This window comes from Squalius cephalus, assembly GCF_949319135.1.
Source record: "Squalius cephalus genome assembly, chromosome: 4".
Taxonomy (NCBI): Eukaryota; Metazoa; Chordata; class Actinopteri; order Cypriniformes; family Leuciscidae; genus Squalius; species Squalius cephalus.
This window is the reverse complement of record NC_137125.1, coordinates 16,265,534-16,280,196: the sequence shown is the minus strand read 5'-3', so window position 1 is coordinate 16,280,196 and position 14,663 is coordinate 16,265,534. Positions and strand designations below refer to the sequence as shown.

Here is a 14,663-nt window from a genome sequence, read left to right as displayed (position 1 = left end):
TGTACCCTCGAATATTCACTGTGAAACACTTGTTCATAATTTCAACACAGCATTTAAAATGATACCCTTTCAAGATATTTAGTTCAAACTATTGTTCTCATCATATAATGATATAGATTCATAACCCCCATATACAGTCATGTGAAAAAGTTAGGTCATACCATTAAATAGTCAACTCTTTATTAAGAAATGTTCACATAACAATGTCTAATTAGATTTTTTTTCATTCCTGGAAAAGAAAGCGATTTATTGTAATTAAACAATATAAATTACATATTTTTTTACTCATCAAACTAAAAATATGCATAAAAATGCCTATTTTAATGGAGGAAAAAATTAGGACCCCTAATAACTAGTGATGTTGTTGAAATTACTTCAGTGAGGTAAAATTGTGGAATGGCTGATGTCAAAGTCCTTTGATATCTTTTTAAATCCTTTTCCACACTCATAAGCAGTGTGGGGGAAATATATGGGGGTTATGTACCCTCAAATTTATTATTTGTCCTAATTTATTCCTCCTCAAAAATTGCATTCTTTTAAAATTACATTTCACAGAGTGTCTTAAAAAGGCCTTCCTTATATTTAAATAGTTTAGTTAAATCACTGGGTCCTTCAGTATTGTTCAAATTGTTATTACATGTCCATATGTTGAAAAATAGACAGGCTTTCGTGGTGTCCTATTTTTTTCACATGACTGTATGGTTGCCTTTATATAATTTAATAATAATGATCATTTATTATTAATATTATTATTATTTTAATTATTATTTAATGATGATAATCACATAATTTGGACAGTGACTCCCACCCCCTGCAGAACACCATCACTGCACTGAGCAGCTCCTTTAGCGATATACTCCTTCACCCCAAATGTGTGAAGGAGAGATCTTATCTGATATACCACCACTGTAGGCCTACCTTCAGAAATATTTTGGATCATGCAACATAATGTGATACATTATGATATCTAACTTTAGCTGCTTCTCCTCCATTTTTGTTAAATCACTGCTGAGCATGATAGGAGGAATTTGGTGGGAATAAAAAGCTAATATAATCTAGTTGTAGTCTTGTAAATAGTGTCACTACAAGATTCAATGTTTGTAAAATCTTTAGTCTGAGACTAAAAACTGTGAACCCCAAGTCTTTAGATGTGAGCTGATAATCTTATAAAGTCTTTTCTAAATCTTTTCAAAGTCTTTAGGTGTACAGAAAGCATTAGTTAGACCACACAAAACTAAATGTCCAGTATGGTTTGAAATTCTGTTGACCAACCTATTCACTGTGTCCTTTTTGGGTAAAAATTAGTGCAGACAGAGAAAGCCACTCACCACTGAGGAGGAATTGGAGGAGAATGTGGAAAATGGAGGTGAAGATGAGGTGGAAGAGAATGTGGAACAGAGAGGTGAAGAGGAGAGGGAGGTGAAAATGGAACAGAGAGGTGGAAGAGAATGGGCTGAGACAAGGCATTACTCAGAAGATCCATCTGACTGGTCACCACCACACCAGATTGGGGACTCATTTAGGCAGTGTATAGTTGAGAATGGCCCACAGAAATGTCCTGATGGGCCGTATCCAAGATCAGACAAGAGTAGAAGGTGTTTTTCCAAAGCATAATGTTTTCGTTCAATGTCCAATGGAGAAAAAATGCAGCGGGATTGGTTACTGTACTCCAAAAGCACAAATAAAGTGTATTGTTTTGCATGTAAGCTTTTTGGTGGAGCTAGAGTTGTTCACACGCTTTGTGGTGGGGTACAATAATTGGCAATGTCTTTCAAAAACGCTGCAGCACCATGAAGCCAGTGGTGATCACATAAATGCTTATCTGTAGTGGAAAGAATTAGCATCACGCTTACGCCTTGGTAAAACTATTGACAAAACATTGCAAAGAGCCATAGATGCTGAAAAGGCACACTGGAGAAGTGTGTTAACAAGAGTGACTGACTGCATACTCTTCCTTGCAGAAAGGAACTTGCCACTAAGGGGGAAGAATGCTAAGTTAGGAGATCCTAAAAATGAAAATTTCCTGGGTGTCCTTGAGGTCATAGCACGATATGATGTCACACTAGCAGAGCATCTTAGGAAGGTAGCTTCTAAAGAAACCACACTCAAAATGGTTTCCTGGTGCACTCAAAATGAATTTTTAGATTCAATTTCAGAATTTGTACTTGGTCAAATTTGTGCCCAGGTCAAAGCCTCCAAGTACTTTGCAGTGGAGTTGGATTGCACACTTGACATTTCAAAGCAGGAGCAGGCCTCCGTAATAATCCGGTATGTTCATACAGACGACGGGTAAAGGCCTGGGGTGCTGGATAACCTGGGGTTGGAGTTGGCTAACTGTAGGGGGCAGAGCTATGACAATGGCTCAAATATGAGAGGTATACACAAGGGTGTGCAAGCATTGGTGCAGCAGAAGTGTCCAGAGGCACTATTTATCCCCTGCTGTAGCCACAGTCTGAATCTCCTGTTATGTGATGCTGCGTCATCAAACAGAATGTGTCTAACCTTTTTTGGCACTCTCCAAAGACTGTACACCAGTTTTTCGGCTTCAGTGAAGAGGTGGGATATTCTGAAAGAATTTGTGGACATAACACTGAAGTCTCTGAGTGATACCAGGTGGGAAGCAAAAATAGACTCCGTCAAAGCTGTACGTTTCCAGTTAGGGGGATTCTTGATGCTTTGGAAAAGCTTGAGGAAGTGGAAAAAGACGGCAAAACTGTCTCAGAGGCAAAGTCGCTGTCTGGCGAGATTGTCAGCATGGAGTTCCTCATGTGACTCCTGGTTTGGTATGATCTATTGTCAGAGATCACCTATGTCAGCAAGGCAATGCAAGCAGTGAACATCTCGATGGACACTGCCATTAGAATGATAGACTCTCTTAAAGAATTCTTGCTTAAGGGCTTTCAAAAATCCCTTGACATTGCACGCCGAATAGCCATTGAGATGAATGCTTCCCCTGAGTTGAGAGAGAGAGACGTTTCAAAAAGCAAAAGAGATTTCATGGTGATGATTCCAGCAGTGGCCATTATGAACAGGAGCCTGAGACCCATTTTAGGTGCATGGTTTTCAATGCAATTGTTGACACAGTAATTCAGGAGTTGTCTGACAGATTTTGCAATCTTCAGCTTGTGTCCGAAAAGTTTAAGTTCATTTTTAAAATGGAACACATGACAAAAGCTGAGTTGGAGGAATAAGTGACAAGATATGCCTTAGCTACCAATGACAAGATATGCCCTAGCTACCAATGGGCAAAATTGTTGCTGCATAGCCCTCTAACACTGGGTAGTTGCGCCCCTGCGCATGAAGTGGCCAGGTGTAAACAGCCCCTTCAGCTTCAGCTCAATGTCCGACATTACTCACTATTTAAAACAATCATCTATTTTTATTTTTTAACTCTCACCCCGCCAGTTTTTTTTTTTAAAAGTTGCCAGCCGGTGTAAACAGCCCCTTCAGCCGGTGGAAGCATTTTTGATAATTTTCACCATTGGATATTATAATAAGTATCTATGAGAATGAAACCAACCTGTTTGTTCCTCAGTTTCTTCTTGTTTCACTCTGAATGTTTCTTCAATCTTCACGTCTTCACTCTCCTCTTTAATAAACTCCATCTTTATGTTTTCAACCTCTTCTTTAATAAACGCCATATTTTTTAATAGTGTGTCACATGGATCTCAGTTGCTTCAGTGTGTTTGTGTCCTGTTTAAAATGAGAATTAACAGAAAGAAAAATAAATCCTAACTAAATCTCTGAATGTGTCTCAATCAGCTCTAGTTCAGTTCACGGGTAAGAGAGTTAGTCAGAGAGAGTTAATGGACTTAAATCATCTGATTAAATAATAAAAGTTCACATTTATGATTTATATTTCGTATTCAATTATTTGTACATCACATTTAATAGATTACACTTTCATGAAAACATTTGCAGTTGGTTTGTAAAAGTTGTCATTACACATTAATACTGTTTGTTCTCGTTTATTTACACTGTTTGAGCAGCTGGTGACGTCAGCGTGCGGTGATTCGAATCACTGAATCATTTTACGAATCAATTGATTCAACTGACTCGAGGTTCAAAAAAACTAAAAACCTCAGTTTCTCTCATCACTTCTTTCCAGTACATTAATTCGTGTTTACCAAAAACTGATTCACATTATGGAGAGCGAAATGAGACGCACCTTTTCTGTTACTCGTGAGTGGATGCGTTTTACTCCCAAAAATAACGCTCATTATTGTTAAATAAAGCATTGCAATGTTTCTTTCAAGAATGGTTAATTTATTGTACATAGCTTGTAAAATCGATTTAATTGACTGAATGTTTGCAGTGATTTAAACACTTTAAATTTGTTAAAACACAAACCTTTCTTCAACCGAATCACAACAGACACAAGAGCGCGGCGCATCCTTATGACGTCACACCACCAGACCAAAATAAAAGTCCCATTCACATGCTGCTCTCTGTCTCTCTCTTCTTCTTCTTCTATTCCTTTCCGGCAGACTAGGCACTTCTAGTGCATTGCTGCCTCCCACTGGTGATAAAGATAATCTACATTAAAGCTCCCCTTGCCTATATTTTCCAATATATGCCAGTGGCCTTTAGGAAGTGAAATAATTCCAATGCTCTTTCTTTTTGATTATTACCATCACCCATCAGAGTTTTAACAGAGAATAAATCAACTCCCAGAACGTTTAGACCAATGAATAACAATCTCCTTTCTTCAGCATATCTCGGACAGAACATGATGACATGCTTGACAGACTCCTGTACTCCACAAGCTTGACACTTGCCGTCCATGTGCTTTCCCACCAGAAACAGCCCACTTGCCAATCCACAATGACCCAGTCTTAGTCGTGCCAACTTAATCTGATCCATCCGAGGCAGGATAATTGAATTCCCAGGGTTGACTAATGGTTTTATGTCATAGAACTTTCTCCCGCTAATGTCTTTATTCCACTCGTGCTGCCATTGTTGTGTCAGTCTTTCATTAATGATACTGCGGCACTCCAGTCTGTCAAATGCCTCTGTCTCTCTCTCTGTCTCTGTCTGTATATATAACCCTAACAGGCAAAACTGTAATGTTTATGTGCAGAAATAATTTATACCCGATACTATAGTATTAATATGCAAATAGCTACAAATGGTGTTTACAAGTTAAACAAATATTGAAAACAGTATATGACTTAACAAAAAGGAGTTCATATTATGTCATTTTGGGGAGGGAGATATATGACCAAAATCTTGTTTCAAGATAAGGCATTATTTAAAAAACGATAACAATAACAATAGAGATATTTTGGTTATTTAATATTTGGTATTAAAAATAAGAACAATGAAGCAAATTACACACAACACTGACTGCTTTGAATCAGGTAGGGAAAGCCACAGTGGCTGGTGGATGCCCAATTTTACCAGCCACTTTTTCCAGAATTCCAATTTATAAAAGAAAGTGCACTAGCATATTTTTAATTGCTTCAGTACCATATTTTTTTATTATTAATACATATTTTATTAATATATGTACTATCAATGATGTACATACATAGCATACATTCGCTTATAGGCAAATAAAAAGTGTGAAAAAAGCCTGCAAGACCATAATAAAATCGTTTTTGGTCAGTTTGATCATATTCTACAGTAATTGTAGGCCTACATGTTTAATGAACAAAACAAAAAAATATTGACACAGTTACATAGCATTAAAGTGTCACTTTAGTCTTCTTCAGAGTCATCATGATCTTCCTCCTCAGACATCTCCTTCTAATCTTCAAGTTGGGCCTTTCTTCTTCTTGGCTCCTCTTTCCATGAAATCTGGCCTCCTCGCTCTGACGCTGGCCTGACGCCACAGCTGTATGGCTGAGTCGGGATCAAAGTCTTCAATGTCAGGGCTGGACAGCTGCACTGTGAGCCGGTCAGATAGTGCGGTCAGACACCTAATTTTTATTTCAGCAAATCAGCTCAGTCCTCAAACAACAAAGCTTGGATTACTACAAAAAAGCAGAATTCATTTATCCGACCAGTCTCCCACTGAAAGCCATCAGCTTACATTCCGGGGAAAGGAAAACACAACTGCCTATATTCAAAAGGATAAGAGAGAAAATGCCTCTTCTGGTTCAAGAATCTACTTGCTGCACAAACTGCCACAGACTTTTACAAAGGATTGCAGTTCTCGAAACAAAGTTACTTACGGGACCACCAAACCAGACGGAGCACACAACAGAGCTTTGTCATGGACACCCTCAGCATACCGGTGAGTCCCATGAAACTAGTGCTCCTCGACAGGTAGAGAAACAAGCCGATCGACTTACTAATCGATGGCACAAACAGGGAGCGAGACCCAAAGGCACTCGAGACATCAGATTGTCACGAGCATCACATATTGCCGCAGTAGCATCCTCTACCCCGGATACAGCTCTGACAAGGATTGCAAACACTGGTCTCCTACCACCGCCTATACATCTTGAGAACAGATTTGAAGTACTAAGGAATGTAAATGAGGAATCCCCAAACTTGATGAATGTGATCGAACACAGACTGAATGGGCCAGTAGCTAACACTGATGCTAACTGGCGCTCAAGGTCGAGCAGACAGCGGCACTCAGCTCAGAGCGCAGCCGAGCCCAGGACTCTGATAGTGGGGGACTCGATAATCAGAAACATTAGCAGCAGGGATACAACTATGTGCTGCCTTCCACAAGCAACAACTTCTGATGTAAACAGGGAACTTCAGAACATTCTGATGAAACATAAGACTGCAAATCGACTCATCATTCATGTGGGGAAGAATGATATTCATAAAGAGCAGTCAGAACTCCTTAAGAAGGATTTCCATGAACTTTTTGAAACACTTAAAAGACTGAAAGTTCAGATATTCATCAGTGGACCTCTCCCAGCACGAGGAACAAACAGGTTTTCATGGTTGCTTGGGCTTAATACGTGGCTGCAAAAAACCTGCAATATAAAAGGAGTAAACTTCATTGACAATTTCAATCTTTTCTGGAGTCAGAGACAACTGTTTCATCGGGATGGCCATCACCCAGTGTGTGCCAATCTGAATGGCACACACACACCTGGACACAGTATGAATGACCACAGGACTTCACTTCAGCAGCAAAATGGACATGCGGTTGACATATCACACAAGGACAATGATAACACCACTCCGCCACAACAACCTCTGCTCACAGACTCAATCTCAGCTGAGCCCTGCCCACAGAGCTCACCACAGACACACATATTAGAACTGCTCCAAGATTCAGCACCCAAGGACGACTTCCTGGAAAACAACCAGGGAAGCCAGGACAGCATATCACAGCCTCCGATAACACCAGAGCAACAGCCCCTTTCACCAGTCAAGTCAAGTCAAGTCATCTTCATTTATATAGCGCTTTTAACAATGTAGATTGTTTCAAAGCAGCTTTACAGAGATAAGCGTATAACTTAAGGTAACAGAGATTGTGATGATTTTGCTCCTGTGAAAGTCAGGAAGAAGAGTGGCAGACTAAAAGCACCTTGGAGAAACTCAACAGCAGTGCAAAATATGAAAAGACAATGCAGAAAAGCAGAGCGCATTTGGCGGAAGACAAAACTTGTAGTCCATTATAACATCTACAAAGAGAGCCTTAATGCTTTCAATATGGAATTAGGCAAAGCTAGACAGACTTTCTTCTCAAATATTATAAACACCAACTTAAACAACACACGCACTCTTTTTGCTACTGTAGAGAGACTGACAAACCCCCCAAGCCAGATTCCCAGTGCAGTGAGTTTGCTTCCTTTTTCTCTGAGAAAATCAATAATATCAGAAAGGTGATCTGCACATCCTTGAGTTGCGCTGTCAATCTTATTTTTAAACTGCCTCCTCGACACCTCAGCAATGTAGTGCATGAAAACCCTGGCCTGCCTCTTGTTCTGATAAGTTTTCCCTATCACCAGTCCTTTCTGCTCATCCACTCTGAAAGGAGTTAGAATGAGAACTGTGACTTTGATAACATTGACCTCCACTACAAATATGTAATTCGTTTGATCCATTTAACAACACGAGTTATGCTGCACTCATAGGCGCCGATTTATGGTGCACGCCCTTTAAAAAAAAAAGTAGTCTCAAAATGTTTGCATTTCAGAAACGTAGGAAATGGATGGCGGCCCACACGAACACACACGCCTATTAACTCGATAATAAAGTCGTAAAGTAGGCTATCTTTCAACTCAGGACAGCACCACTTCTCACAAATACAGATAGGATTGGAGATGAAAAGTTTAACTGACTTGTAATCGAGCTCGCGGTATCGGCGCCTATCCTCGTGGCTGCTAAAACTAGCTATCTAGCCATCACAAAACACAACTTCAAGTTAGTAATTCACTTACTTGCAAATCCAAACGTAGTTCCGAAAACGTCTGCCCTTTTTGCCGATCCCATGGACGTTTCTGAATAGAATTCTCATTCAGTCCAACTGCACCGATTGCATAGAGCAGATAGCCTTTATTGCCACACTCTGCTCCTGGGGTCCCATCTTCGCCAGCTGTATGGCAGTGCACTTGATTATGAGACTTGGATGACTCATGGTCTTTTATTGCTTCTAATTTAAGGTTAGTTGTTCCTCTAACCAACAAATTGTTTGCATTTTCTGACCATGCATAGGTTCGACAGTAAGTACTGTGCATGGACTGGTCGTCGGGAAGGTAGGCTAACCATTCCCTCGTTTTCCCTTCATCATCAATGCGCCACTTGTTCAAAAAGTACTTTCTCTTTCTCTTTTTCTTTACTTCGCCCTCAACAGTTTGTACATTCATAGCTACTGCTGACTCCGTGGCGGGCCTCTTAACACCGGGATAGAATGTTTTTGAATATTGTATGTTGTGTTGCCATACCCCTTTGATTTTGGTTGTGTGAGTGTAAAAATAACAAATGGGAATTGAAACTAGACAGATGACTAAATTTGAACCTTGTGATTGAATGAAGTAATCATTAAAACAAAGTTTGCTTTACCTGGTAACAGAAGGGTTTGTCTATGAAAACCAATCAGATTGTGAGGAAATTATGTAATGCAACATGACATTTTTGCCATACCTTATTCTATAAAAACTGTTGTATTCGAGTTAGCTGGTGGGATTCTCAATGGAATTTGTCTGAGATCCTCCGGCCTTGCTTCTTGGGAGAGATTACCTGAGAACTGCTCGGGAAGACCTCCTGGCCGTGATTAAAGCATTTGAAGGACATTTACTGAGCTCTGTTTGTAGATTATTCCTGCGTAGGAAGAAAGCTTGTTAGGGAAGCAAGTTATTTAGGTAGACCATTTATATATGGTCCTAATATATATATATATTAGTGGTGGACCGTTATCGGCGTTAACGTGCTGCGTTAACGTGAGACTCTTATCGGGCGATAAAAAAAATATCGCCGTTAATCTATTCTCAAAGTTGGGTTGGGAGCTGGGTCTATACTACGCAAGCTATGATGGCTTTCACCTTGATATTTTAGCACGGATGTATACCTAGCCGAATTTGGTTCGGTATTCAGTACGCATTTTCAAACCGAACGGGTCGTTGGACCATTTTTCCTGCCGACCAAAATGTCGTTATTTCAAATCTAGGCGGACCGCTGGTGGCAAGCGCGCTCATAATGTAAGAGACGCTGGCGCGACCACAACATTGCCCAACATCAAATGGCAAGCGTAATGCAAGCGGAACGAAACTGAGCTACTCGTTATTGTGTTGTTGACAGACCATTGTTTATCAGTTTGGACCAAAGCAGTGCGAGCCGATCTTGATCAAGCGACACTGTTACTACACAGCACTAAGAGATCCAGTAAAGAAAGCATTTGAATTCGCTACTTAAGTAATAACATTGCTCCGAGATCTAGTGAGAAACATTCACATTTCTCTGTTATTAACGGATCAAACAGTGTGGAAGCCAGGAAGAAACATTGTGCCATGAATGAACTATCCAGTGTCCACAGATCTGCAACATTCACCATGGATTTACTGTAGTAACACTAACTGCAACCATGAAAGTTTGGCAGGAATAGTAGGCTATAATGCTTTCAAGTAACATTACGTTGGTTTTATTTTGACATTATGAATAAAATTGTTGCCTTCAAATGTTAATCTGAACTAAAAATAGACCTTTGTTTATAACTACTACAATATTAGGCTACATTTCATTTTTTCCAAGGAGCTGTTTTTTTTATATGCTCATAAGAAGAGTCTATTATAGCTCCATCATTGCTCAAAGTAAATAAATAAATAAAATAAAAAAATCATACTTTATTATTGTTTTAATTAAAAAAGTTCACAAGTTCTTTTAAATGTCACTTTGTATTTAAGAAACACGTGCCCTTTAGTCATTATTTGGGTAGCACACATATTCTGAATGCCTTCGGCAGAATTCAAATGAGCCATTTTAATCTAGATTAATCTAGATTAATTCCAAGATTACAGTGAGATTAATCTAGATTAAAAAAATTAATCTATGCCCACCACTAATATATATATATATATATATATATATATATATATATATATATAATCACGGTTAGGGGGTGAAGCAGTTGTTTGTATGTGAAAGTTGTTTGTTTGTACTCACTATGACACTTAAATATATTGGTATCAAAAGCTCAACGGATTCAGAGCATGGGATTACCACAGTTCATGTAGAAAAACATGGTTTTATCATGTCTGGGTACTTTCTAGATCAGGACAACCAGCATGAACCACTGAACAAAGAAACTCCAACAATTCTGAACATTTACAGTAATGATGTGATTAATCTGGACTGATTTCAGAGTTACAGTTTTCCTTCTTTCCGACCTCCTGAGAAAACCAGGTTGCTGCTGGAAGAGGTGTTAGTGAGGCGCTCATCCTGTGGGTCCTAACACCCCAGTATAGTGATGGGGACACTCAGGGCCGGAGTGGGGCCACTTTTCAGCCTGGGAGTTTCAGGCCCAAGACCGGCCCACTTTTTCCATGGTGGAATGTGTAGTGTACTATGTGTAGTAGAGACCTGCGCGGGACACAATTTTCAGTCCCGCTCCCGCAGTGTTTAGTATCGCTCCCGCCCGCTCCCGCAAAGATTTGTCATTTTTAGTCCCGCTCCCGCCCGCATCTGTGATATTATGTCCCGCTCCCGCCCGCAAATGCCCGCAAGACGGCAGGCAGGATCAGGGGCGGCGCTAGGACGTTTTTAGCCCCGAATAATTTTGTTAAATTGTGTCTCTCATAGAGCAAAACAATTAATCAGAAAAAGAAATGTGAATAAGATTACAGCAGCCGTGATTACCTAATCATGTGCATATTACAGTTTTATTTATATTTTTCCATTTTGCATTAAAGCGATGTGCTTTTTTGCAGCGTTGAGCAGCGTTGCGCACTTGATATTCTTGATGCTGCTCTGATGCACTACATTACGCAATGCTCTGTTTGTTGTTAGGATGACTAAAAGTTCAGCGGTCTAGCTCATCAATGTCAAAATGATTAAAGAAGCGAACGAATGCCTGGTAAAATGCAAGTAGATAAAAATGTAATATTTGACTGTTTTACAATAGAAATGATCAACTACCGACAGTAGCCTATCCGGTGACGCAAATTACTCAACTTTTTAATTTATTTATAAAATTTTGCTTTTTTTAATTGAAAATATGCTATAATTTCCTTGATTCATTTATAATTAAAAATAAAATATTATTTGCAAATAGTTACAATTATTTCACTAACACAACTTAAGCCTTTCTTTTTCTTAATTCCCTTAAAATCGCGTTTATATTAATTAATTCCTTTAAATAAAAATACCCAATTTTAGTTTGGGCTGAAGACCCGAATATCCAATGACCTTAGAACTGCCCCTGGGCAGGATGGATGTTCACTTTCTGTCTCACGAAAGGTCTTGTAAAAAAAAAAAAAAATGCGTGCACACATAATTCCTTACTTGGTAACATATTTATTGGTAAGCCTGCATATGACCATACAAAACATTAAATAGGCCTCAGTAACCAACGCCAACAAAGATACACAATCGGCCCAGATTCCAATAGGCTTAATTATGTAGTCTAACTTAAAAACAGGCATGGCCTACACGAACATTTGAAAAACAAAATAACATTTAAAACATTTAAACATAAAAACATTTAAAAACATACAAAACACGAAACGGTCCCGTATTACGAACAGCATAATATTCACAATAGTAGCCTAGGCGAACCGTAACCAAAAACAAAAATATAAAATCTGTTCGATTAGGAAATATTATTATCTATCTAATATATATAATTATATTAGATAACGTTCTGGTCACAATATAGGCTAGCCATGAACATTCGTAAAACATTGAGACTAAAAAACTATTTGGGCTTTGAGTACAGGTGTTAAACTGAAAATAGCCTGGGCTTACCTTTTAATAATAATAATAAAAATAAAAACTCAGCAGGTCGCTACCAGCATAAATGAAAATGATAAAAATAAAGGTAAAAGAATCAGCTGCTGCTTAGGCTATCGGGTTCTTTGAATAACCATGAAGGAAAAGTAGGTTGTTTACTGATGAGGGCTTCAGCACACTGCGTCTTTGCTCCAGTATGCGACCACAAATGCTGAAAGCCCGTTCGGACGGTGCGCTGGAGGCTGGGACACATAGTACATGGCGTGCCAGTTTGGAAAGTTTGGGAAATTCAAAGCAATGTTTCTTCCACCACGGGAGGATATCTTTGGGTTGGTGTGATTCGGATCCATCCAGTTTTACTTTCAAATACGCCTCTATCTCGGAATCTAAAGACTTCTGCGAGTCAGTACACGTAGCACCTACATCTTCCCATTCTTCAAAATCACGAAATGTCACCTTTTTAGGTGGAGGTGGCTCAGAATTTTCCTCAGCTTGGACATCAAACCCCAAGTCCTCAATCTGCTCTTTCACAGCTTCAGTCACATATTTTCTTTCATTTTCATCGACCATCTTAAGCTGACGCAGTTTGGGAGTCAGGAATGTTGCTATTTTATAGAGCATGTTAATTCCATTTGGAGCAAGGCTACTCGGTGACAACAGTTCGTCTAGACGTTGTACACAAGCAGATGCGATAACATTGAGTAGGGGGTCAACCTTGGCCACTTCGCAATGCTCTCTTAGCTTCACGGACCAAGGCAGAACAAGCGCCGCACTTAATGCCGTATTGTCCGACTCCAGGTCATTCGTTGCGTCTTTGAAGGGTTTGAGAAACGCCACCAGGGATTCAAGAGTGTGTTTATTGATGCAGCCTACTTTGTCATACTGCTTATTTTCCAGCAGTATTGTTGTGACCTCATCATACTGCTGTGAGACAGAATCCAGCATGTCCACAGTCGAATTCCATCGTGTCTCCACTGACTGTTTGAGAGACTTCCCCAGCTTGACTTGCAGGCCAGAATGTTTAAAATAGCTGACCAGTTTCTTCACGTTGGTGATAAGCTGGGCCGCTTCGGGGACTTGGCTCATCACAGCAGGTGAGAGAGCATGTGCGAGAACTGAATTCAGTACATGGGCACTACAATTCAGTCTAGTGAACCCACGTAAGGAGGCCACCATGTTAGCTCCTCTATCCGTGACAAAAACAATTTTTTTTCCCAAAAGCGAACAATCAATTCCAAAGACTCTTAAGTTCTGAAGTAATAAAGCACGAATATTTTCACCTGTCTTTGGAGTGCATTCATCAAATGGGGCAGAAAATAGCACTCGAGATTCTAAATTGTAGTCTGAATCGACGTAATGTATGGTGGCTGACAGGAAAGAGGTTTTGCGGTATGTCTCTGTCCAAATATCAGTTGTCACAGCACATCCATATTTAATAATTGTCTCAGTCATGTCATCGACAACAGCCCTTCTAAATCTGTGTGCCCTGTCATCTACATGGCGTGACACAGTTGTTGGATGAGGCAGAATATCTCTCACATCATATCTGCCTATTGTGGTTGCCGTGTCTACCAAATGTTGTGTCAACTGAATGAATCCCTCACCAGCAATGCTGTCATATGGACGGAGGTCAGCAGAAACAAAGTCCACACATTTGTCTATTGTCTTCGCCTTTAGAGCACTTGACACTTTCGGCGTGTTTCCTCTAAACTCCAACAATCTTTGTCCTTTCAAGACTGTACATACATGACGCTTCAGGCCTGATGTTCCAGATTTGTGTCCGTTGTATGTTAACACCTTTTGGCATTTATCGCAGCAGGCAAAAGGTAGTTGATTCCCCTCTCCATCGTGCACAACCGAAAAAGACTGCCAAATGTCTGATTTGAGGTTTCGTGATTTTTTTGTAGTAAATGTGCCTTTCTTTATATTAGTACTTACATCTGAAGCGCTTAGGGCTATATCTGAGGTGCTCTGAGTCTGTTCCTCGTCCATGATGTCTATTTTGAACTTGAATGAAGTATTCGAACACGGAGCAGCGGGAAGGAATTGTCTCTAAACAAGTGTGCGCGAGATTACGCCCCCCTCTACCCCAAACGACAACATCCACAAGTTTAGATTGCTTAAAACGTTTTTATTGCTGACAAACAGAATCTCTCTCACAAGTACAAATTATGAACGCTACTTTAACCATTTATATATTTTACTTTACACTAATATTTAATTTGCGGGAGTGCAGCGTATCATCCCTCCCACCCGCACCCGCAAGTGCACCGGATCATCCCGCCCGCGCCCGCAATGACCTTTCA

At 39.8% G+C, this 14,663-nt stretch overlaps 2 protein-coding genes across 2 annotated transcripts in view; one reads left to right on the top strand and one right to left on the bottom strand.

The window, feature by feature from the left end:
- Window positions 1–14,663, bottom strand: part of LOC307157334 (uncharacterized protein) — a 180,643-nt gene that overhangs the window by 13,236 nt on the left and 152,744 nt on the right. Inside the window, exons 1-2 of one of the 2 annotated variants that reach the window (XM_079869216.1) lie at window positions 4,351–4,418; window positions 3,521–3,693 (exon numbers count right to left, since the gene is read on the bottom strand). The exons of the other annotated variant lie outside the window; for it this stretch is intronic. Coding sequence (XP_079725342.1) covers window positions 3,521–3,641 — 121 coding nt within the window. The 5' untranslated portion in view covers window positions 3,642–3,693; window positions 4,351–4,418. Of the gene's footprint in view, window positions 1–3,520; window positions 3,694–4,350; window positions 4,419–14,663 lie in introns of those variants that run through there. 2 annotated transcript variants of the gene reach the window in all.
- LOC307157330 (uncharacterized protein) overlaps window positions 1–14,663 on the top strand; it is a 599,307-nt gene that overhangs the window by 527,645 nt on the left and 56,999 nt on the right.